The sequence below is a fragment of the Prionailurus bengalensis genome, chromosome A3, assembly GCF_016509475.1.
Source record: "Prionailurus bengalensis isolate Pbe53 chromosome A3, Fcat_Pben_1.1_paternal_pri, whole genome shotgun sequence".
Classification (NCBI taxonomy): Eukaryota; Metazoa; Chordata; class Mammalia; order Carnivora; family Felidae; genus Prionailurus; species Prionailurus bengalensis.
Genome location: NC_057354.1, coordinates 102,978,384 through 103,002,780, shown reverse-complemented (window position 1 = coordinate 103,002,780; position 24,397 = coordinate 102,978,384). Strand labels below are relative to the sequence as shown.

The following is a 24,397-nucleotide window of genomic DNA, read 5'->3' as shown; positions in this document are numbered from 1 at the left end:
GAAATAACATTTTGGGTCACTCCCTGTATCTGGTGACTCGACCACTGCATCTCTAAGTAGGAAACAGTGTCAGTTTGCAGGAAGACCATTAAAAAGAGGTTGTCTAGTAGTCTGTACCCTGATGTCATAAGAGACAGAGCCTTTGTTCCGGGGGACTCACAGCTGCTATCTCTGCTTTGGCGGAATGTCCTGGAATAAACACAAAAGCACCACTAGTCTTGATGCTGGGGTTACAGATAAATTTTAGCAAGTAGGCAAATTCACAGATGTGGAATCCGCAAATAAGGAGGATCAAGTGCAGTTGAGGTTTTGGGGAAAAGTTTATCTATTTACATGGTTCTAATCAAAACATAGAAGATATACGTAGGAAAGCCTCTCTTATACCCTTGTCCCCCAGCTGCTCTCCCCAAAGACAGTCCGAGTCACCAGTTTCTTGTGTATCCTTGCTGAAAGGGCCTGGAAACATGTAAGCAATATAAAAATGTTCTGGTTTGGAGGCAAGATCTCTAAAATGATGAAGCGGTTGTCGAGCCTATCTGGAGGGACTTTTTAACGTAGGAGAAAGCACTCTGGTGTGAGCATTTGGTCTGTTCACTTCCCCAGGGGTCACTCCAGTTGATGGAGCTCCACACCGGCCTTACAGTGAGTGCTACCCTGTCCTGCTGGACGGCGTCATGGTTGGCTGGGTGGATAAGGACCTTGCTCCTGGTGTTGCAGATTCTCTCCGACACTTTAAGGTGATCTTGTGTCTTTGTGAACTGTTCTGTCCCTTACTCCTAGGTTGTCTGTCCTTTTCTCGATGTCGAGGTAGCCCCAGGGCAGCGTAGACTGGCCAGGGGGTCTGGAGGTCAGAAGCTGATTCCGAAAGTGCCTCCACATCCCCTGTAGTGTCACAGTCTTGTCTTGTGCTGGCTTCAGAGGTTAGGGTCAGTGACAGATACTTTGACCTGCATGCATTTTTTTGGTAGTTTCATTGAGGCCCTAGTCTGCTAATCTTGCAAATTTTTAACTTTTTTTGTTTTGTTAATACTAGTGGCATACAGGGGGCCTCAAAATACGTCCTTTATATTTCTTTTTTTTTTTTTTAATTTTTTTTTCAACGTTTTTTATTTATTTTTGGGACAGAGAGAGGCAGAGCATGAACAGGGGAGGGGCAGAGAGAGAGGGAGACACAGAATCGGAAACAGGCTCCAGGCTCTGAGCCATCAGCCCAGAGCCTGACGCGGGGCTCGAACTCACGGACTGCGAGATCGTGACCTGGCTGAAGTCGGACGCTTAACCGACTGCGCCACCCAGGCGCCCCACGTCCTTTATATTTCAAGTAATGTTGAAGATATGCAAGGTATAAGTCACACCTTACCTTCTGGGTCTTAAAAGTGGATTTCTATCTATTTATTTTTTATTATTATTAAACAATTTTTTAAAGTTTATTTATTTTTGAGAGACACAGGGAGGGGGAGGGGCAGAGAGGAAGAGAAAGGATCCCAAGCAGACTCTGCATTCTCAGCACAGAGCCTGATGTGGGGCTCAAACTCACAAACCGTGAGGTCATGACTGAGCCAAAACCAAGAGTCGAACGCTTAACCGACTGAGCCACCCAGGCGCCCCATGAAAGTGTGTTTTTAAAAAATCAGGTATGGGCGCCTGGGTGGCTCAGTTGGTTAAGCATCCAGCTTCGGCTCAGGTCATGATCTCACAGCTCGTGAATTCAAGCCCCATACTGGGCTCCGTGCTGACAGTTCAAAGCCTTGGAGCCTGCTCCCGATTCTGTCTCCCTCTCTCTCTGCCCCTCCCCCACTTGTGCTCTCTCTCTTTCAAAAATAAGTAAAACATTAAAAAAAAAAAAAAAAGTAGAATAACATTCTTTGACTAACTTATATTTGGAATTTTCCTAACAAGAGTTTTGGTATGAGACAATGGGCATTGAAGAATTGTTCTTTGGCAACAGGATGAATTATAGTTCGTGCTGTGGTTTATTTCAAACTGTACTCTGGTTCAGTTTTCGCTATTTTTAGTTTTCAAATTGTTCAATACAATTTTTTTTTTTAATTTTTTTACATTTATTTATTTTTTGAGAGACATAGACAGAGCACAAGTGGGGGAGGGGCAGAGAGAGGAGGAGACACAGAATCCGAAGGAGGCTCCAGGCTCCGAGCTGTTGGCACAGAGCCTGACGCGGGCCTCGAACTCACAAACCGTGAGATCATGACCTGAGCTGAAGTCGGTCGCTCAACCGACTGAGCCACCCAGGTGCCCCTGTTCAATACAATTTTAAACGTAAAGGTGTTCGAACACCACAGAGAACTCCCATCTGCCCATTACCTAGATCCACCAGTTGTTAGGTTTTGCCCCACATGCTTTATCCATTTGTATGCCCTCTATAAACCTGTATAGTTTTTTCTTCTGAACCATTTGAGGGTGGTATACAGACCAATCCCCTTTTCCATGAAGATTGCCACCATCAAGTGTATTCTTCCTGAGAACAAGGGCTTTTTCTCCTCAAGAATCCCAGTACACTTTTCAACATCAGGGAAGGTCAGGGTGGTGGAGTCCACAGCTGACACTCAGATTATGCCAGTTGTCTCAGGAATGACTTCCACAGCAATTTTTTCTCTATCCTGGTTTGGGACCCAGTCCAGCATCATGTATTACATGTAATTATCATGTTTCTTTAGTCTCCTTTAATCATGAACGGCCCTTCAGCTCTTCGTGTCTTGACTTTTTTAAAAACTACAGGCCAGTTTTTATATAGCTATCCTTTATTTATGTTGGTGTATAGCTTTCTGATGAAGAAATTCAGGATATCCTTTCAAGAGGCACATGATCTTGGGGCCCCTGGGTGGCTCAGTCGGTTAAGGGGCCAACTTTAGCTCAGGTCATGATCTCACAGTTTGTGAGTTCAAGCCCCACATCAGGCTCTGTGCTGACAGCTCAGAGCCTGGAGCCTGCTTCAGGTTCTGTGTGTGTCTCTCTCTCTGCCTCTCCCCCACTCATTCTCAATCTCTCTCTCTCTCTCTCTCTCTCTCTCTCTCTCTCTCTCTCTGTCTCTCTCTCTCTTTCTCTTTCTCTCTCAAATAAATAAGCATTTAAAAAATGAAAAAAAAAGAGGCACATAATGTTGACTTGTCCCGCAACTAGTGATGCTAATTATGATCGCGGTAAGGTTGTGTTCTCTAGGTTGATGCACTGTGCTGTTGCTAATTTTCTGGGTAATTAGTAATATGTGGAGAGATATTTGGAAGAAGCTATGTGAAAGCCTCATCAAGTTTTTACCTGCAAGTTGGCGAATTCTTTGCAGAATTATTACTCTCCCATTGATGATTCTTTCCTAAGGGAATGATTATTGTGATGGCTGCCCCGTGATTGTTTCCTAGCTCTATCATTCCTTCTGTGTTTGTGAGTTGCTATTTTGTAAGGTAGAGTTTTCCTTTCTCTTCCATTTATTTGTTTTTTTATTCACAGCAGCATAGATTTACAGATGCCTGTTTTATTTCATGAGTTGCTGTTGCTTATTTTGATGCTCAAATTGTATGATTTCACTTTTTCCAGAGGTCCCTGTGGTTTTGTTTTGTTCATAAATGCATATAACAAAATTTACCATTGTAACCATTTTTAAGCTTCTAGTCCAGTGGCATTAAGTATGTTCAGGTTGTTGTGCAACCATCACCCTATCCATCTCCTGAAGTCTTCCATCATCCCAGACTGGAAGTCTGTACTCATTCAACAGGAGCTCCCATTTCCTCCTTCCCTGGTTGCCACTGTTCTACTTTTCTTCATGAACTTTGACTTTGCTAGGTACCTCATGTAAGTGGAATCATACAGGATTTGTCCCTTTGTGTCTGGCTTATTTCGCTTAGCGTAATGTTTCAAGTTCATCCCTGTTGCAGCCTGTGTCAGAATTTCATTCCTTTTTGGAGCACCTGGCTGGCTCAGTTGGAAGAGCATGTGACTCTTGATGTCACAGTCATGAGTTTGAACCTTACGTTGGCTGTAAAGATTACATGTATAAATAAACGTAAAAATAATTGCATTCCTTTTTTTAAGACTAAAGAATATTCCATTGGGTATACTACCACATTTTGCTTATCCATTCGTTCATTGATGGATACTTAGCTTGCTTCCACCATTTGTGTTGTTGTTTTGTTTTTTTTTTAAGCTTATTTATTTTGAGTGACAGGGCTGAGGGACAAAAATGGGAGAGAGAAAATTCTAAGCAGGCTCCGTGCTAGAAGCGCGGAGCCCAATGCAGGACCTGATCCCACAAACCGTGAGATCATAACCTGAGCCGAAATCAAGAGTCAGATGCTTAACCAGCTGAGCCACCTAGGTGCCCCAGGTTGCTCCTACCTTTTGGCTGCCATGAACAATGCTGCTGTGAACATGGATATACAAGTACCTGTTTGAGTTCCTGCTTTCAGTCCTTTGGCGTGTATGCCTAGAATTAGAATTGCTGGATCATACGGTAATTCTGTATTTCATTTTTTGATGTGTTCTGGGGGAAATCTGTAGTATTTTCTTTTAGATATACTAAGTGTATTATATTAATTTATTCCCTGATCATCATTCTCTAGTACTAGTGATGAATAATGAACCCTCAATTCCTGGAATAAATCCCACTTGGTCATGGTGTATCATTTTCTTAATATTTAAGAAATACCAGTTAAATAGTAAAAATTTATTTTTTTCTTAATAGATACATTTCTGCTTTATAAAAAGAATTAGAAAGTTTTCCTTTGTTTTCAGTGCCCTGGAACAGTTTGTAGAAATTGGGTTATCTGGTCCTAAGTCTGCTAGAATTCTCCTGTGAAACCATCTGGCTCTAGTGCTTTCTTTGGGGATAGTTTCTAGATATGTTTATTTGTAATATGGAACTCGATCATCTTTAAAAAGGCTTTCTACCTCTGTTGAGGTCTGTTTTGGTAACCTGCATTTTATCCATTTCATCTTGATTTCTTAGACTAGACCCATGATTTTAAATTTTAGTTTCACTGGGTTGTTTTTTTTTTTTTCATTTCTTACTCCGTGCATTTGTCCTCCCCCCCTCCCCCCCCCCCCCCGCCAGCTTTTTTTCTTGGTTAGGTTAAGCAGTGGGTATTTGAGAGAATGCAGAATTTTGATTTATTGCCTTGAACCTTTTTCAGTATTAATTTCAGGTTTTATCTTTGTTAACTTGTGGGGGTTTTGTGTGTGTGGTTTTTTTTGTTTTGTTTTGTTTTGTTTTGTTTTGTTTTTTGGCCTTTGTGTTAAGAATTTAATCCATTTAGGGGAGCCTGGCTGGTGGCTCAATTGAGAGTAAGAGAGAGCATGAGCAAGAGAGGGGCAGAGAGAGACAGAGACAGAATCTGAAGCAGGCTCCAAGGCTGTCAGCACAGAGCCTCACGCGGGGGCTCGAACCCACAAATCATGAGATCATGACCCCTAAGTGCCCACCCCTACATCACTTTTTTTTTTTTTAATTTTTTTAACATTTATTTATTTTTGAGACAGAGAGAGAGCATGAACAGGGGAGGGTCAGAGAAAGAGGGAGACACAGAATCTGAAACAGGCTCCAGGCTCTGAGCTGTCAGCACAGAGCCCGACGCGGGGCTCGAACCCACGGACCGCGAGAACATGACCTGAGCCGAAGCCGGACGCTTAACCGACTGAGCCACCCAGGCACCCCCCTACATCACTTCTTAATTGAACTCTTTTTGTTGAAAACAGGTGTTGAGAGAAAAAAGAATTCCTCCGTGGATGGAAGTGGCCCTTATCCCCATGACGGGAAAACCAAGTCTATACCCAGGGTTATTCCTGTTTACCACTCCTTGTAGACTTGTGCGGCCTGTGCAGAACTTGGAATTAGGCAAAGAAGAACTAATTGGAACTATGGAACAGGTACACAAAGCATTGTGTTGGTGCCTGAACCTACTCGTGTGGTATATGACTTCTGAAGACTTCATCACTGCTACTTTTTAAAAATGTTAGCGCTGTTTGATAACCATCAGGAGTTTGAGAGAAAATCAGAACTTACCTCTGTCTTCTCTATGATGAACACAAAGCCGTTTTCACATTTCCTCCCTCCGCTCACCTATCGAGAGAGAGGGTTGATGGTCATGTTACCTGCCTTCCCATCCTGCCCAGCTCCTATGCACCTGACTCTGCCTCAGGTGGTGAGGTGGGAACATTCCATTAGACTCACTCACCGCCTTTGCCTCCATCTTTGCAGTTGGGAAACTGTGGGCTTTGTGCTACCTAAAAATTTCTTTCTTCCAATCTTCCACAGTTGAACCAGGGTGGATTTAGAGTGACACGGGTCAGGTAAGCGATATTTCTAACTGGAAGCTTCCCCGTGCTTCCCAGTGGATCCTGTCCGTGTTCATGATGTTGAGTGGGGAAGGTTTTCGTTCAAGGCTTTGAGTCCTAAACTCTGAGAGATAAGATGAGTTAATATGCTAGCAGTCAGTTATTTTGTGCCTTGAACTTCTTGCGTTTCCTTTTTTCCAGATCTTCATGAACATTGCCATCTTCGAGGATGAGGTTTTGGCTGGAGTTACCACCCACCAGGAGCTCTTCCCTCACAGCCTGCTGAGTGTGATCGCCAACTTCATCCCTTTCTCTGATCACAACCAGAGTCCTCGGAACATGTACCAGTGCCAGATGGGTAAGAGGGGGTAGAGAGTGGTGGTGGTATTCACACAGAAGAAAAGCACTTGTAACTTTTTTATTTTGAAATACTTTCAAGCTCAGAGAAAACTTGCAAGAATGGTACAGAGATTTCCTATAAACCCTTTATCTAGATTCTGTTAACATTTTGTCTCATCTGCCCTGCTTTCCATTTGAGGGGAAGTTACAAACACGATGCCCCTTTACCCCTAAATATTTCATTGTGTATTTCCTAACAGCAAGGATGTTCGCTTACGTAACCAGGGGCAAGCGTTTAAATCAGGAAATTTAACATTGATGTTGTTATACTATTTTATAGTCCTTACTCAAATTTTGACTGATTGTCCCAAAAATACGGCTTGTGGCAGTTTTTTTTTTTTGTGCGTAGCACCTAGTCCAGGATAACAAGTTGCATTTAGTTGTCATGTCTCTTTAGTCTTTTAAATTAGAACAGATCCTTAGCCTTTGTCACTTTTGACATTGATGTTTTTGAACCAAAAGGTAATTTATTTTGTACAATGTTTGTCAATTTGGATTTGTTTGAGGTCTTGTGATTTGACTTTTGAAGAATACAAACCATGTAGTCACCCACATCTTATCACTTGCACTATTCTTCATTCCTGCCTGATGATTGATTCCGTGTTCCGTTGAATACCTCCAAGTACTATCTCTTGAGCCTGAAAAGCTTCCTTTAGCATTTTTTGTAGTTTAGGTGGCTGGCTACAAATCCTCTTAGTTTTTATTTCTCTGAAAATGTCTTTGTTTGATCTTCACTTGAAGGAAATAGATGTACATTTCTAAATTGAGAGTTATGTTTGTTCAGCACTTAAAAGGTATCGAACTGTCTCTTCTTGGTCTCTCATTTTTACTAGAAGTCAGTGGTTACATGTATGGTTGATTGCTTGTAGATAATGTGTTCCTCCCCCCACCCCCCCCCCCACCCTCCCCTGTCCTTAAGATTTTTACTTTATATTTGATTTGTAGCAGATTGAGTATGATATGCCTACATATGATTTTCTTTGTGCTTGGAGTGTATTGGTCTTCTTAAATCTGGTTTTAAAGAGTTAATCGGGGTGCCTGGGTGGCTCCGTCAGTTAAGCATCCAACTCTTGATTTGGGCTCAGGTCATCTCAGGGTCCTGAGAATGAGCCCCACAGCCTTGGGCTCCCTGCTAAACATGCTTAAGATTCTCTCTCTCTCTCTGTCTCCCTCCCCCCACCTACCCCCTCTCCCTGCTACCACTCTCTCTGTCAAAAAATAAATAAAAAATAAAAGATGTAATTAAATTTGTAGTTTTTGCCATTAATTGTAAAAACACTGCTTCTGCCCCATTCTCTCATGCCTCTCCTGAGATTTCACTTATGTGTCATGTATATTAAAACTTTAGGTATCGTTCTGTAAGCCATTGGTTTATAATCTCCTTTTCTATCTTTTTTTTTCCTCTTCGGGTTGGATCATTTTGTTGATCTGTTGTTAATTTCACTGATTTTTCATTCTATGTCAGATATTTAGTTTTTTAGCCTAGCATTTCTGTTTGTTTCTTTTTTATAGTTTCTATTTTCTCTGAGGTTGTTGTCTTCATTGTGAACATATTTTCCTTTATGTTTTTGAGCATTGTTATTACAGGTTTTTAAAAATCACCGTCTTCTGGTTCTAACATCTGGGTCATCTCAGGATCCATCTGCATTGATTACATTTTTCTTAAGTATGGGTTGTGTTTTCCTATTTCCTTGTATTTCTAGTAATATTGGATTGTATCCATGACATCGTGAATGATAGATTTTAAAGATTGTCGGTTCTATTATGGTCCTTCAAAAAGATTGGTTTTTAGATTTAATTGGTAGATAGCTGAACACAGCAGTTGAAGTATGTTCTTTTAGCCTCAGGTGGCCTACTTGGATCTGTCCCAGGCATAGTTTAGTCCGCCAAGGATTTGGACTCCGTTTATTTGCAGAATTTAAGGCTCTTCATGGTTCTTTCCTTTCTAAAATCGACCCCCTTACTTTCCAGTTGCTGTTGTGTTCTGAACTCTGTTCCTTGATTCTGTAGGCTGGTAGGACTGTAGGTTTCTATCCAAGTTGTAGCCACTACAGTGACTGAACCATCAGGCAAAAACATTAAAAACTGAAAAAGCTAGTAGTTCCCTCTGTACTGTTTCTTTTGTCCAAGTGTGAATTCCTCTCCAGTTTCTGACTCCAGTGCTTTCATACTGCGTGTGTTTTGGGGGGGGGGGGGGGGGGGCGGGTGTGGTTTTTTGTTTTGCATTGTTCTGGATCTTAATGTGCTGAGGTGTAGCGTTCTCTTACTGGAAGCTGGAAGTCTCCTTTTCTAGATTTTAAAATTCACTGTGTATCTATGCATACACATATGGTCTTATAAATCATTTTGTTTCAGGTTGATTCTCTGTAATGTGAAGTAGTACAAAGAAGAGTCTTACTTCCCTACCTTATGTACCCCACACCCAGAATTAGCAGATACTGACATTGTGTTCTGTGTGTGTGTAAGGAAGTAATCTAAGTAGATAGATAATAGTTACTGTCTGCTTTTCACCCCGTCTGTCCCCCAACTAGTAATATCCTGTAATTTATATGCATCCTTTTTATGCTTTTCTTACATTATACACATGTCCATAAACTAGGAGTGGAATTACCTGGGATGTGTGCCTAAATCGTATAATATAAAATGTCATTCTGTGCTTTTCCCCTCTCAGCATCGTTTTCATGGTCTGGCTACATAGATACACATGGTCTGCTTCATCTTCATGCCGTGTATTAGTCTGTAGTGAGCAGAACCACCACGATTGATTTATTCATTCCCTGATGATGAATGTTTTATTGTTACCAATTTTATATATCACCTTTATAGTCAAGGGGAAAACGATGCTAAGGGTTTTTTTTTTTCCTTTGTAGGGAAGCAAACTATGGGCTTTCCACTTCTCACTTACCAAGCTCGATCAGATAATAAACTGTATCGTCTTCAGACTCCACAAAGCCCTTTAGTGAGACCATACATGTATGATTATTATGATATGGATAACTATCCAATTGGGACAAATGCCATTGTTGCGGTTATTTCTTACACTGGCTACGATATGGAAGATGCCATGGTGAGTTCTGCCAAGAGAATGTAGTTTCATTTCTTTTCTTTAAAAAAAAAATTTTTTTTTAACGTTTATATTATTGGGAGACAGAGACAGAACATGAGCATGGGAGGGGCAGAGAGAGGAGGAGACACAGAATTCGAAGCAGGCTCCAGGCGCTGAGCTCTTAGCACAGAGCCCGACGCAGGGCTCGAACTCAACAAACCGCAAGATCATGACCGGAGCCGAAGTCAGATGCTTAACCGACTGAGCCACCCAGGCACCCCTCATTTCTTTTCATTTTAACTTTTTTGTTTACTGTGGGATTACTGAAGGAATATTTTCATGTCCTGGCACCAGAGTGTTCTGTTAAATGATGAATTCCTAGTCTCCATTGAAAATGGCAAGCCTTGGGGCGCCTGGGTGGCTCAGTCGGTTGAGTGTCCGACTTTGGCTCAGGTCATGACCTCAGTCTGTGAGTTCGAGCCCCTCGTAGGGCTCTGTGCTGACAGCTCAGAGCCTGGAGCCTGCTTCGGATTCTGTGTCTCCCTCTCTCTCTGCTCCTCCCCTGCTCATACTCTTTCTCTCTGTCAAAAATAAACAAACATTAAAAAAAAAAAAAAAAAGAAAGAAAATGGCAAGCCTTGAGGGATATTCACTAAATATTCAAATATGCATATATCATGGATATTTGAGTGCATGTGTGAGTAGATGCTGAGTGAATAAGGTCTTGGATATGTCTACATTTCATATTTATTTATTTTTAAGTTTATTTATTTTAAGCGAGGGAACACACACATATGTGAGCGGGGGAGGGGCAAAGAGAGAGGGAGAGAGAATCCCAAGCAGTCTCTGTGCTGTCAGCACAGAGCCCGATGTGGGGCTTGATCTCATGAACTGTGAGATCACAACCTGAGCCGAAATCAAGAGTCAGATGCTTAACTGACTGAGCCACCAAAGTGCCCCTATCATTTATATTTATGTATGATTAGGTCTTAAGCCATTTACAAGTGTCTGGGTTTTATTAGTGTAGGTGACTTGGGAAATTTGGAGTTTTAAAATTAGAATGGCAGTTATCATAAACCCAGTATTTTAATTCTAACTAGTTTTAATTTTGAAAATCCCCATTTGGCCTCAGTCTCTTAAATTAATGATTTTTTTGACCTCACAGATTGTGAATAAGGCCTCTTGGGAACGAGGCTTTGCCCATGGAAGTGTCTACAAGTCTGAGTTCATAGATCTCTCTGAAAAAATTAAACAAGGAGATGATAGTCTGGTGTTCGGAGTCAAACCTGGTGACCCACGGGTTTTGCAGAAGTTAGATGATGATGGCTTGCCATTTATCGGAGCACAGTTGCAGTATGGAGATCCGTATTATGGCTACCTGAACCTCAACACCGGGGAAAACTTTGTGATCTACTATAAGTAAGTTCGGATACCCAATACTACTTTGTGAAGGCTGTTTCTCAGTGAAATTGCTGGTGGTCAGTGAATGTTATCTTTTAACAGGAGAATTCTGGAGAAGACAGAAGTGATGGTTTTAGTCACTGACTCAGTCATAACTGAAGTGGCGTTTCTTTTTTTTTTTTTTTTTTTAATTTTTTTTGTCAATGTTTATTTATTTTGGGGACAGAGAGAGACAGAGCATGAACGGGGGAGGGGCAGAGAGAGAGGGAGACACGGAATCAGAAACAGGCTCCAGGCTCTGAGCCATCAGCCCAGAGCCCGACGCGGGGATCGAACTCGCAGACCGCGAGATCGTGACCTGGCTGAAGTTGGACGCCTAACCGACTGTGCCACCCAGGCGCCCCTGAAGTGGCGTTTCTTAAATGAGACAAAGTTCTGTGTCTGCTGTATGGCCTTTGTTTTTCTACTTCTCTTGTCAGTCTCCTAGTTTGATAAGTTACCTGTGATTGATTTCAAAACTGTATTATTCAAACTTGATCATCTCTCTCAGGCATGTTGTTAGGAATTTTCCTAGCTAAAATGTCAAGTTCACTGTGCCTTTTATTAAAATTAAAAATTTCTTAGCTTATTTTACATCCAGAAAATTGTTTCAACAGTAGGTCTTCATCATAGTTTTTCAGTTGCCTCTGTCGCCATTCTTTCAGATGGGCATAGTTGTGTAGTGAACGTAATCAGTAGCCCTGTTCGTAAATACTCGTAGGGACACCATCTCTATTTGTACTGGAGAATAGAGGTAGGAATAAGTTTTGCAAATATCCTATATGACGCACTAATTATATCAATAAGACTTAAGTGTCTTTGTAAGTTTAAAGAACATAGTTTGACCTCCCGTCTGCTTATTTTTTCCTAGGAGTAAAGAAAATTGCATTGTGGATAACATCAAAGTGTGCAGTAATGACACCGGCAGTGGGAAATTCAAGTGTATTTGCATCACGATGAGAGTCCCTCGGAACCCAACTATCGGAGATAAATTTGCCAGTCGTCATGGGCAGAAGGGCATCTTGAGCCGGTTGTGGCCAGCTGAGGACATGCCATTTTCTGAGAGTGGGATGGTCCCAGACATTTTGTTCAATCCTCATGGTTTTCCCTCCCGCATGACCATTGGTATGTTAATTGAGAGTATGGCGGGGAAGTCTGCTGCTTTGCACGGTCTCTGCCACGATGCTACACCCTTCACCTTTTCAGAGGAGAACTCGGCCTTAGAATACTTCGGTGAGATGTTGAAAGCTGCTGGCTACAACTTCTATGGCACCGAGAGGCTGTATAGTGGCATCAGTGGGATAGAACTGGAAGCAGACATCTTCATAGGCGTGGTTTATTATCAACGTTTACGCCACATGGTCTCAGACAAATTCCAGGTTAGAACGACGGGAGCCAGAGACAAAGTCACTAACCAGCCTATTGGGGGAAGAAACGTCCAGGGCGGAATCCGTTTTGGGGAAATGGAGCGGGATGCTCTTTTAGCCCACGGTACATCTTTTCTCCTTCATGACCGCCTCTTCAACTGTTCGGATCGATCGGTAGCCCACGTGTGCGTGGAGTGTGGTAGTTTACTCTCTCCACTGTTGGAGAAGCCACCGCCTTCTTGGTCTGCCATGCGCAACAGAAAGTACAACTGTACTTTATGTAATCGCAGCGATACTATTGACACTGTTTCTGTGCCTTACGTTTTCCGGTATTTTGTAGCCGAACTGGCAGCTATGAACATCAAAGTGAAATTGGATGTCATTTAACCTGATGTGGCCTTTTGGGTTAGGAAAACTATCAGATTAAAATAAGATGTAACTTTAGTTTAGTGAAGATATTACTTGGTTACTGTGGAGTTTTTCCAAGGGTGTTAGAGTTTTCAACCAAGACCTAGCAACTGAGAATTCAGGATTTCTGAGTCTATCCAGCGTAAGAACTACTGAAGTTGATTTTTAATACATTATGTTCAAAAAATGATACACTGGTAAGTTGACGGATATACAGGGAAGTCTTTCCAACCCTAGGTTCTTTGTATCCTATTTTCAGCAGGCAGTGACCATCAAACATTTCTCTGGCTAGAGCAGAGCAGTCCAATACAAATACAATGCAAGCCATAGATGTAATTTTATATTTTCTTATATCTCCATTAAAGTAAAAACAAAAGGTGGCTCTATTGAAATGTAGTTGTTCTACAAAACTGCACGTATTTAATGTATACAATCTGATGGGTTTGAACACATGCATACACCTGTGAAATGATTGTAATCAAGGTAATAAACGCCACTTCCAGAAGATTCCTTGTGCCCTTTGGGGTCGTGTGTGTTCGTTTTTGGTAAAAACACTGAACTTGACGTCCACCCGGACATCCATCCTCTTAACAGATGTTTATGTGTACATGGTAGTATTGTTAATGACAGGCACAACGTTGTACAGGTATCTAGAATTCACTCGTCTTGTGTTAAGTGGAATCTGACACCCGTTCAACAGCAACTGCCCGTTTTCCTCGGGCCATCATTCTAGTTTCTGTGAGTGACTAGATACCTCGTATGAGTGAGATCATGGCAGAGTTTGTGCTTCTGTGACTGGCTCATTTCACTTAGCATAATGTCCTTCAGGTTTACTTGTGTCGCATGTGGCAGAATTTTTTTTTTCCGAATAATATTACATTATATGTATATAGCACATTTTATCTGTTCATCTCTCGATGGACATTTAGGTTGTTTCCATATCTCAGAAATAATGTTCATATACTATATTTAATGTAATATCGTCAAAATGCCATTTCCATATGTAATAAACAAATTTATTGTGATATTTTACATTCTTTTTTCATACCAGTCTCTAAAATCCAGTGGCTGTTCTTCCTGTGTACAGTATTTCAGTGCATGGATATACTGTCATCCCCTGTTGATGGGTATTTGGAAAGTTCCATTCTTTGGCTATTATAAACAGTGTTTGCAATACATAACTTTGTTGTATTCACTTGTGAATGCATGCTCTTTGATGTTAAGCTTCACTAATAATTCTTTCTTGAGTCTGGCTTTAGGTGTTTATCACTAACTGTAAGACAGATCAGGCTAGACTGAGAAGAATATCCATTCAAAGGATATCCTGGCTTTGCTTCATGAGACTGTTGGAAAAAAATAAGGAAAAATACATTGTACCTACTGGCTGATACTTCCACCTACTGTTAGTATCCCAGCTAAACTTTTTAGATTCATCACTAAAATTGACATTGGGGCAATTCATAGAGCTTAGACATATTTCACCAGTTTTACATGCACTCATTTGTATCTGTGCATACAGTTTTGTTCCGTTTCATTCATGTGTAGATTGGTGTAACCACCAACATAATCAAGACACACAACTATTCTACCACAAGGCTTCTTCAGGCTTTTACTTTATAACTACCTACCTCTGTCCCCCATCTTTAACCCCTGGCCACCACTAATCTGTTCTCCATCTCTAGAATTTAGTTATTTCAAGAATATCAGAAAAAAATATATTGCATAAATGGAATCGCACAGTATGGGACCTTTTGAAATTGGCTGTTAACAGTCAATGCAATTCCCCTGAGATCCATTCAAGTTGTTGCATGTAGTTTATTCCTTCTTACTGCCACTCAGCATTCCATGATATGGAGCACAGTTCATCATTTGCTTTTGGGTTGTGGTGGATCATGCTTTTTGGTGTCCTAAGAACTCTTCAACCCTAAAGATGTTCTCCTATGTTACCTTGTAAACATTTTACAGTTTTATGCTTTACATTTAAATCTATGATCCATTTATCCATTTTGAGTTTTTGTAGAAGATGTGAGGTTCAGATCAAGATTCTTTTTTTTTTTTTTTTTTTTGTGCCAGAGGATTGAGTGATATATTCTGTATCTCTTGGAATGTTGGGTTGGTACAACACAAATCACTATATGCAGTGAAAGGGTACAGGTATAGACAAGATACACATATGAATGGAATGTTGTTATAAAACAAATGTCTTTTTTTTTTTCAAGATTAATATTTAGTTAAAAAGTTCATTCATTTTGAGAGAGAGAGAGAAAGCATGAGTTGGGGAGGGGCAGAGAAAGGGAGAGAGAATCCCAAGCAGGTTCCACATTGTCCGCGCAGAGCCCGAGTGGGGCTCGAACCCACGAACGGTGAGGTCATGATCTGAGCCGAGTCAAGACACTTAACCAACTGAGCCACCCAGGTGCCCCCCAAAAGTGAATTTTTAATCAAAGAGCTATACACAAGATGAAGTAAATTATTTGTCTCTGTCAGGAATGTTGATATAACAAAAATGAATTGCCCTGCTGTGGTCTTTGAAAGTAACCTGAGTTTTATTTAATGGACATGCCATACACCCAAGTGGTTGTAACAGGTACTACAAGATCTATTTATAAAAAAGGTTTCAAGTATGTGTAGTACATCTTTTGATGGTAAGAAGCGTTCCTGTTGGGAAAATGTTACAATGAGGACAGTGTCAGTGGGAGCAGTACCCATGTGGGACCCACGAGGTGCCCCAGCCCAGCCCTGTGGTGTGGGTAAGGCAGTACAGGACTGGGGAACAGACCACCGCACTGATGGAAGAGCTGGTACAGGCAGGAGTGCTTCACACATTCCCACAGGCTGTCCACACTGCCCTCGGCCTCTGATCGGTCTCAGTAAGTCTTTTGACAAAACTGCAAGTATTCATTACTGACAATGATACAGAGGACAGCCTGTGGCAAAGGGATGTAGGTTAAAGTGTCCCCTGGGTTTTTGGCCTTGGTGTCCCAAGAGGAGAGGACAGAGACACCCAGGTGATGCGAGTGGAGGCAGAGATGGGAATAATGCATCTACTAGCCAAGGAACTCCAAGGACTGCCTGCGACCACCAGAAGCTGAGACAGGCATAAAACAGATTCTTCAGGGCCTCCAGAAGGAAATCAACTGCCAGGCAGCACCTTGATTTTGGACTTCCGGCTTCCTGAACGTGAAAATGCATTTCCGTTGTTTTAATCCACCAGGTTTGTGGTAGTTTGTTATAGCAACCTCAGGAATCTAATCCCGCTGAGGCTCAGCTCCCTATGGAGCACAGGTTAGATAGCATGAGTTCTAAGTGTGCAATTTCCCAGGGTGCCTCCATGTGGACAGAGATTGGTGAGGAAGCCCAGACTGGCTGTAAGGGAACCAAACCACTTAATTAACCCTTTCCATGCTTGCTTTTCCTTCCCAAGTGGTGTAGGGTCTTACTTGAAACATCAAATACCACTTTTTTTTTTTTTTTTTTTAAGGGAGAGAGAGAGAATCCCAAACAGGCTCCTCACTCAGCACAGGGCCTGATGTAGGACTTGATCCAATGATCCTGCGATCATGACCTGAGCTGAAATCAAGAGTCAGATGCTCAACAGAGAGCCACCCAGGCACCCCTCAAATACCACTTCTTGAAGGCAAAGCCAAGAAGTGAGGACAATGTTCTCTAATCTAGGATGGGTTTCTGCACACCTCCCTTTCAGCCTGTGGCCCACAGCTCTGGAGGACCTGGAAGAGATCGTCACTGGGACCCATTCATCAGCTGCAGCTTCTGAATCTGTATCTCCTATGCCTCAAACCCCATGAATCTGCAGTGGATGAGGAAGGCACAGGCAGTGCTGAGGAGGCAGCCAGGCCCACTGGGAACCCCAGCACCAGGCAGCAGCCCAGGGCAGGAGGAAAGAATTGCCCTGAGCGAGCGGTCAAGGTCTTGCCTAAGACCAGTCCCCAGGAGGCAGAACAGAGCCCAGCAGACCTCACCATGAAGGCACCACACCCTCTGTTCTGCAGCACACCCATCATCACCTAGGTTGTTAAGCTAGTACTTGTCAGTTTCTCTAGGACAGAGCCATGAGTTTCACCTCTTCCCAAACCCTCCCTCACCCAACACCCTTAATACAGGCCTGTGTGGAGCATGGCAGGACCCAACAAGTGGACCCTCTTCCAAGCCTCACTGGCCACTCCATAGAAGTGACAAATGGCTGGAATCCAGAAGCAAGAGGCAGGGATGGAATTCATTGCAGTTCCCAGGAATCCTAAGGCTTTGGGCTCTGGAAGAAAAAACCTGAGAGACATGGGATCCAGGAGACACTGGTGAAGTGAAAGTTAAGCTTCAAGGAAAGCATTCCTTTTTCTCCATCTTTTTTTTTTTGTTTTTTTTTTTTTAAACTAAGGAGCTTAAGTGGTGCCTGGGTGGCTCAGCCGGTTAAGCGTCTGACTCTTGATTTCAGCTCAGGTCACGGTCTCACAGTTTTCATTAGGGTCTGCGCTGACAGTAAGGAGCCTGCCTGGGACTCTGTCTTTCTCTCTCTGCCCCTCCCCTGCTCTCTCTCTCAAAATAAATAAATAGACCTTAAAAAAAAAAACAAACCTGAAATTATTTTTAAAAATATGGAGAAAAGAGGCCAGGAGACACCCCTCACCCCGATTCAGAGTATATGGTTTCCTCTAACAATTACCTGTGCCACTATTTCCAGAGGAGGAGTGGTCCTGAAGCTCTACGTCACTAGCCACCTGACCAGTGAGAAAAGATGTAATGTGGCTGGAAGAGCGTGACTGCTCACTGCCGTCCTCAGCCTGGAGATTTCACATGTATTGGGCTTGTCAGGATCTGCTTCCCACCCATCATGTCCTATAAACTTAAGATCAAGAGGGAGAGCTTCTAGAAAAGGCAAAATAGAAAAGCCCAGAAGATGAAGGTGGCAGTAAAGCCACCTGAGGGGACAGAAGGAGCTCTCAGGAGTCCAGGAGACCCTCTCCTAATTACAGTGCTCTTTTCATAACTCCATTAGGAAATCACTGACACACTCAGGCACCATCCCTTCCTGCCACGTGGGCCCCTCGGGGGATCAAGGGTCAGGACTCACTTTGTTGCCAGCTCACAGATCATCTGGTCAAAGCTGCTTCTGTGCTGCCATTAGTGGTGGCTCCTACTCTGGCCAGGGATCAAAGCACTGAACAACTCCTTCCAAGTCAGTCACATTCAACAAGTGCACGCTCCCATCCACCACCCGGTACCCACCCATCACACTCCCTGCCTCTCATCAAATCTGACGTGCCCTATCTGGAGGACTATATCCTCAGTGACATACACAGAAAGACAAACACCACGTGATCTCACTTACATGTGGAACTTGAAACAGCTGAACTCATGGAAACAGAATGGTAACTGCCAGGCCTGGGGTGTGGGGGAAATGGGGAGATGTTGGTCAAAGGGTATAAACTCAGTTGTAAGATGAGTCAAGTTCTGGAGACCTCACTTGAAATCTGCTAAGAGATCAGAGCTCAAATGTTCTCATCACACTGAAGAAATGGTAACTACATGAGCTGATGGATATGTTAATCATTTCACAATGCCTACGTATATCAAAACATCACACCATATACCCCCCCTTTTTTTTTAGTTTTTTTTGAGAGAGCAAGCAAGCAGGGAAGGGGCAGAGAGAGAGGGAGAGAGAGAATCCTAAGCAGGCTCTATACTGTCAGTGTAGAGCGCAATGCAGGGCTTGAACTCACGAACTGTGAGATCATGACCTGAGCTGAAATCAAGAGTCAAGACACTTAACCGACTGAGCCACCCAGGCGCCCCATTCCTTTTTTAACAGTATAAATTTTTGTCTATTTTAGTCGCTGCTGTTTCCCCAACAGCTAAAACAGTTCCTGGCACATAAAGCAGCACTTAATAAGTATCATTCGAGTCAGTGACTGGGTCTCATCTTATCCTCACGCAATCCTGTGAGCATATGGTTTCATTCATTCCATCACTACTCTGCCAGACCCCATGCTATGGGTGGGTGGGTGGGAGGAAATCCAGTGGTGACCCTAAGATAGATACAAGGCCCCTTCCCTTGTAAAGTTCCAGGGTCTTAAAGCAGGCAGAAAATAAGAAAACAATTACAATACTAACAAATTCTGATAAGGCTAGAAAGGGAAAGTACAAAGCGCTCCATACCATCTGCTCTGCAGATGTCACTTCGGTTTCTGCTCACAAGGGCATCCTGAAGCAGCTGTTCTGGAGGAAACTGAAACCCAGAGAGCAGAAAGATTCTGTCCAAGATCTCTGATTCAAACCCAGGTCTGCTTCACGCCAAACCCCATCGTCACTTAGGTCTGCCTGACATTCGATCCCTAGAGAGAAATTTAGTTACACTCTTGTGCTATAGGCCAAAAACAACCTAGAAGCTTGGGGGCATAGGTGTCACACTCCCCAGAATGTATCTCTTGCTGGGGTCTTCATCTTCTCTACTTATGAACCCAGATCTTTGAACCCCTTCCCTTGAGGAAGCACATTACCCAGACTTCGAGATTAGACTCGAGAAGTGGCAAGGGACAGGTTAAGATTTCACTTAAATGTGAAACATGAGGATTCAGTCCACATTTGAGGCCAAAATATTCTCTGTCATTTATGGGGTTTCCTCCCCTTTTCTCCTACCAGAAATACACTTGGAAGTTTTTGCAAGTAAGAAGGAGGGCTTTGGGTGATAAGCTTTCCTCCTGTGCCCATGGCTCCAAACCTGTCCCTGTCATCTGAGGCAGGTTCAGATGGCCAGTGGCACAATCTTATACCAAGGGCCAACCAAGAGCAGCAAAACCATAATAGCCTCCTCCAACAGCTCTCACTTATCCACAACTCCTGAGGGTCCAGGTAGTGCCCTAAACTGTTCACATGCACTATGCTCTATGTAAAAGATGTCACTATCATCATCCCTACTTTACAGATGAGCAAGTACACAATACTCCAAGTAATTGTCATTTGCTCACAAGTAGCTCTTGCTCCTCAAACACCAAGATGAAGTGCATTTTATGTTCATTTTGGCCAGAGTCTGGGAAGACCCCTACATATTAGACTGCTGGGCTGATGCTTAGTCTCTGCCCAAGGGATACTTGCGCCCAACCTCACAGGTGGGGAAACATACCATCAGGCCTCACACTGGAGGACAGGACAGGAGGTGGAAACAATACCCTGCCAGGAGAAATCAGAAAGAATTGCGAATTAAAAAAAAAAAAAATTAAAAAAGAAAGAAGGGTTGCCTGGGTGGCTCTGTCGGTTAAGCGACCGACTTCAGCTCAGGTCATGATCTCACGGTTCGTGTGTTTGAGCCCCGCATCGGGCTCTGTGCTGACAGCTCAGAGCCTGGAACCTGCTTTGGATTCTGTGTGTGTCTCTCTCTGCCCCTCCCCTGTTCACACACTCTATCTCTCTCAAAAATAAACATTAAAAATTAAAAAAAAAAATTAAAAAAATAGAATTACGCATGCCCATAATCACGTGGAGACATTATTAAAATCAAGTTCGGGGGCGCCTGGGTGGCTCAGTCGGTTAAGCGTCCGACTTCGGCTCAGGTCATGATCTCGCGGTCTGTGAGTTCGAGCCCCGCATCGGGCTCTGTGCTGACAGCTCAGAGCCTGGAGCCTGTTTCGGGTTCTGAGTCTCCCTCTCTCTGATCCTCCCCCATTCATGCTCTGTCTCTCTCTATCTCAAAAAATAAACGTTAAAAAAAAAATTAAAAAAAAATAAAATCAAGTCCGGCCTGGCTCCTGGGCTTATACCTAGAAGGAGGGGGTCTGGTCTGGGTAACCCAGGTACAGCCGGTGGGACGTCCAGGCCGGCTGGTCCCACTCTTGCGACCCCTCTTCCCGCCGCTCCGTGCGCGCGCACGAACCAGCACCCCGAGGCGACAGGGAGCGCTTGCGCAAAACAGATGGTGGCATCGCGGCGCTATGCATCAGACTCCCAGCGCCCAGCAGCCACGGTGCCCAACCTAGCCACCAACGGGGCCACACTGATAGACTGCAGTAACCACTCGCCACCAAATCCCAGTGGGTGGCTAAGAGCGCGCGCAGTACCGGCCACACCTACTTCCGGTGCATTGCGGCACCGCCCCCGCAATCCGGAAGTAGAAAGAGGTACAACAACCGAGTCAGACTGGGAGCTCGCGGTGGCTGCGCAGGCGCTGCCAATACGGGGGGGGGGACCGGAAGGAGACACAGGGCGCCGCCATGACAGGTTGGTCCTAAAGGGAACGAGGCAACTTGCCGGTTCTGTAACCGGAAAAAACGAGGCAGGGACAGCTGACCTGGGCGCCGCCATGACAGCCCGCACCGGAAAAGGCGGGGCTCTTCTCCCTGACTGATTTCCCTCCGGCACCGGCCTCGAGATGTGAGTAGTGGGAGCGCCTACCTCCGATCTGCCGCTTCGCCCATTCCCTTCCCCAGTGACCTAAACCTAGGCTCGCACTCCGGGAAGAAGGATTGGCCTCTTTGTTCCTCGGAGAACCTACCCTTAGGGCCCAGCGCCGTCTATTACAAGCTCCATCTCCGCGTGGAAGAGAGAGGGAGGTCCCGCCCTCTGAACGTTTAGGCTCCGCCCCTGTTTCTCGTAGTAACTGAGGACTTTCAGGCCCATCCCTAACACCCAGTCCCTGCCCCCAGGATCTAAGGTCTGGTCCCTCACCCTGCAGACTTCAGGATTGTCTCAGGACTTTTACGGTTTTTATACCCGTTCTTAGAGCTGCGGGCTCGTCCCCCTAGATCACCTGACCATACCTTTTTGAACCTGCAGATCTGTGCAGTACCCCAGACCTGCCTTGTAGTGCCCGCAGACTTTTTCTTAGACCTCTGATTCCGCTTTGGATTTCTAGATTTTGTTCCCAAGAGCTTACTTCTAGGACCCTCCAGAGCTGTCCCAGAGCCCCATCCTCATCCAGGACTTCCACATCTCTAGAACTCTGAAACCCACCCCAGGATCCCCAAACCTACCCCAAGGCCTCAAGTCTCACCTCCAGTAACCCTGTCCTCAGGCCTAATCTTGAAGACTCTCTGGTCAAGAGACACTTCCCCAGGACCCAAGATCTCACCACGTGGGCTTACAAACCTCTTTTTAGGACCTCCATCCAAATCCTTTAGGGTTCCCAGGTTTTTTTCCCCTAGAATTCAGTATAGTTAGGGCCCTGCTGAGGGATGCCTGGACTCCCAAGACCCTTCTTGCACGATCCCAAGGCTTGCCTTTGAATAATTAGGTCTTTTTTGGAAAAGATCTCCACTATCTTCCCAGAAGCCCTCCGACCTGTTCCACATTCCCCAGGGCTCATGCCTTACCTCTCCCTCCACTTCCCTGACCCTATCCCAGGATCCTTCAGACTCCCTAGTGTTCCTGCTTCACCTCCAACCCAGACCAGAACTCCCTTTCTTGTCTGTTGCCTGGAATTATCCTCAGCCCATTATGTTCCACAGGCAGGCGGCCCTGGAGGTCACTGCTCGCTACTGTGGCCGGGAGCTGGAGCAATATGGCCAGTGTGTGGCGGCCAAGCCTGAGTCATGGCAGCGGGACTGTCACCACCTTAAGATGAGTATCGCTCAATGCACATCCTCTCAGTGAGTGTGGGCAAGTATGAGACAATGTGTGGCGGGAGGCAGGGGGAGAGGTGGGCAGTGGAATGGAAGTCTGAATGCCTGAAATGCCCTACCTCCACAGCCCAATCATCCGGCAGATCCGCCAGGCCTGTGCTGAGCCTTTTGAGGCCTTTGAGGAGTGTCTTCGACAGAATGAGGCAGCAGTGGGCAACTGTGCAGAGCACGTGCGCCGCTTCCTGCAGTGTGCTGACCAGGTGCAGCCACCACGCTCACCCTCGAATGTGGAGGTGAGGCAGGGGCTTATCAGTTCTAGTTGCTCTGACTAAAGACCTGGGAGTTATCCCCAGCCCCACCCTACCCCCCACACAGACCTGCACTGTGTGCATCCAGAATCCAGAACAGGATCATTTCTTGCCCCTTCCCATAGCCCCTGCTTTAGTCCAGCCACTTTCCTGACCTGTTCACCTCCAGGATCCCTGCTCCAGCCTTTTCCTTGGTCTCCCTGAATCTCGTCTTACTTGCCTCCATACAGTGGCCAGAGAGAGCATAGAGGAACTAAAAATGAATCACATTACATGTTTGCTTAGAGCTCTTCAATAGCTTCCCATTCACATTGAGAACAAAATCCCAGGTCCTGGCTGGGTTCTCTGTGTTCTTCCTCAGGCTTCCTTACCTGCTCTCTGTTCCCTTCCTCACTGCCCCTCAGCTGTACTGGGATGGGGGTGAGGGGGGTAAGTCTTACTCTCTTTAATGAATATAGTACATAAACAGATATGCAGTATAACTATGGTATTAAAATTTTGTGGGTGACTGCAATTAAAAAAAATGTCTATAAAGACCTCATGGGGAGCAGTAATAAAAACAAAGTTGAGGGGTGCCTGGGTGGCTTAGTTGGTTACGCATCCTGAGCAACTTCAGCTCAGGTCATGATCATGCGGTTTGTGAGTTTGAGCCCTGCATCGGGCTCTGTGGTGACAGCTTGGAACCTGGAGCCTGCTTCAGATTCTGTATCTCCCTCTCTCTCTGCCCCTTCCCTGTTCCCTCTCTGTCTCTCTCTCTCTCCCTCTCTCAAAAATAAATAAATGTTTAAAAAAACAAAGTTGAGAAACACTACTTTAGATGTTCACTGTCTCCCCCCACTGGATGGACTGTGAGCTCCTAAGACAAAAGTCACATTTTGTACCACCTCCCTCTTAACACCCTCTCATTTGGGCCTCCATGGCTCTGTATTACCCCTTTTAATCTATTCTCTCTGATGATTCCAGAGCAGTCCCAGAGGAAATCTGACCATGTTCTGCTTCCCTTAAAAAACTTTTCCATGACTCCTCATTTCCACCAGGCCAGATCTCAGTTCTGGAACAGCTTATAGGTCCCTGCATGGTGTGGACTCTGGCCCCACCACTCCCTACTTTCCATCTCAAGCTCTGCGTTCCAGCCCCAGTGAACGTGCATTATTCGAGTGCATGCATGTCTGTCCTGCTGGCAGGCTGTTACCCAACTGTTTCCTTCTGCCTGAATTGCCCTTCTAGGCCACCTGGCTACTTGCTATTCCAACTTAGATATCACCTCCCTCTGGAAATCTCCCATGCTGGCCTATCCCCATCCCCAGGCACCCATGGTCTCTGAGCTCCCTCCATCATGGCTTATATCTTACTGCCTTGTCACTGCTTCATTCCTATTGCCTGTTGTAGAGAAGTTCTTGGCTAAAGGTTGAGATACCTTTCTGACAGGCCCTGTAGTCCTTGTTTTGTTTTGTTTTGTTTCATTTTGATAAGGCAGCAATAAATGAAAAGTTCAGGCCCTAACAGCCGACACTAGCACGACTTTTAATTGTTTTTTTTTTTTTAATGAGTATAATTTATTGTCACATTGGCTTCCATACA

At 44.4% G+C, this 24,397-nt stretch overlaps 2 protein-coding genes across 5 annotated transcripts in view; both read left to right on the top strand.

Moving 5' to 3' along the window:
- POLR1B (RNA polymerase I subunit B) overlaps positions 1 to 14,133 on the top strand; it is a 28,320-nt gene extending 14,187 nt beyond the window's left edge. The window contains exons 10-16 of one of the 2 annotated variants that reach the window (XM_043603981.1): positions 604 to 737; positions 5,704 to 5,874; positions 6,484 to 6,640; positions 9,552 to 9,748; positions 10,893 to 11,146; positions 12,039 to 12,999; positions 13,032 to 14,133. In XM_043603981.1, coding sequence (XP_043459916.1) covers positions 604 to 737; positions 5,704 to 5,874; positions 6,484 to 6,640; positions 9,552 to 9,748; positions 10,893 to 11,146; positions 12,039 to 12,921 — 1,796 coding nt within the window. In that variant the 3' untranslated portion in view covers positions 12,922 to 12,999; positions 13,032 to 14,133. Of the gene's footprint in view, positions 1 to 603; positions 738 to 5,703; positions 5,875 to 6,483; positions 6,641 to 9,551; positions 9,749 to 10,892; positions 11,147 to 12,038 lie in introns of both variants that reach the window. The other variant, XM_043603980.1, reaches the window with a different exon arrangement.
- A 6,947-nt stretch (positions 14,134 to 21,080) lies between these two features.
- Positions 21,081 to 24,397, top strand: part of CHCHD5 (coiled-coil-helix-coiled-coil-helix domain containing 5) — a 43,743-nt gene continuing 40,426 nt past the window's right edge. The window contains exons 1-3 of one of the 3 annotated variants that reach the window (XR_006301041.1): positions 21,081 to 21,321; positions 22,395 to 22,535; positions 22,636 to 22,801. Coding sequence is in view for 2 of the 3 variants with exons in the window: in XM_043603977.1 (XP_043459912.1) it covers positions 22,384 to 22,535; positions 22,636 to 22,801 (318 nt within the window). In the remaining variant the exon portion in view is untranslated. Of the gene's footprint in view, positions 21,322 to 22,377; positions 22,536 to 22,635; positions 22,802 to 24,397 lie in introns of all 3 variants that reach the window. The other 2 variants (XM_043603979.1, XM_043603977.1) reach the window with 2 other exon arrangements.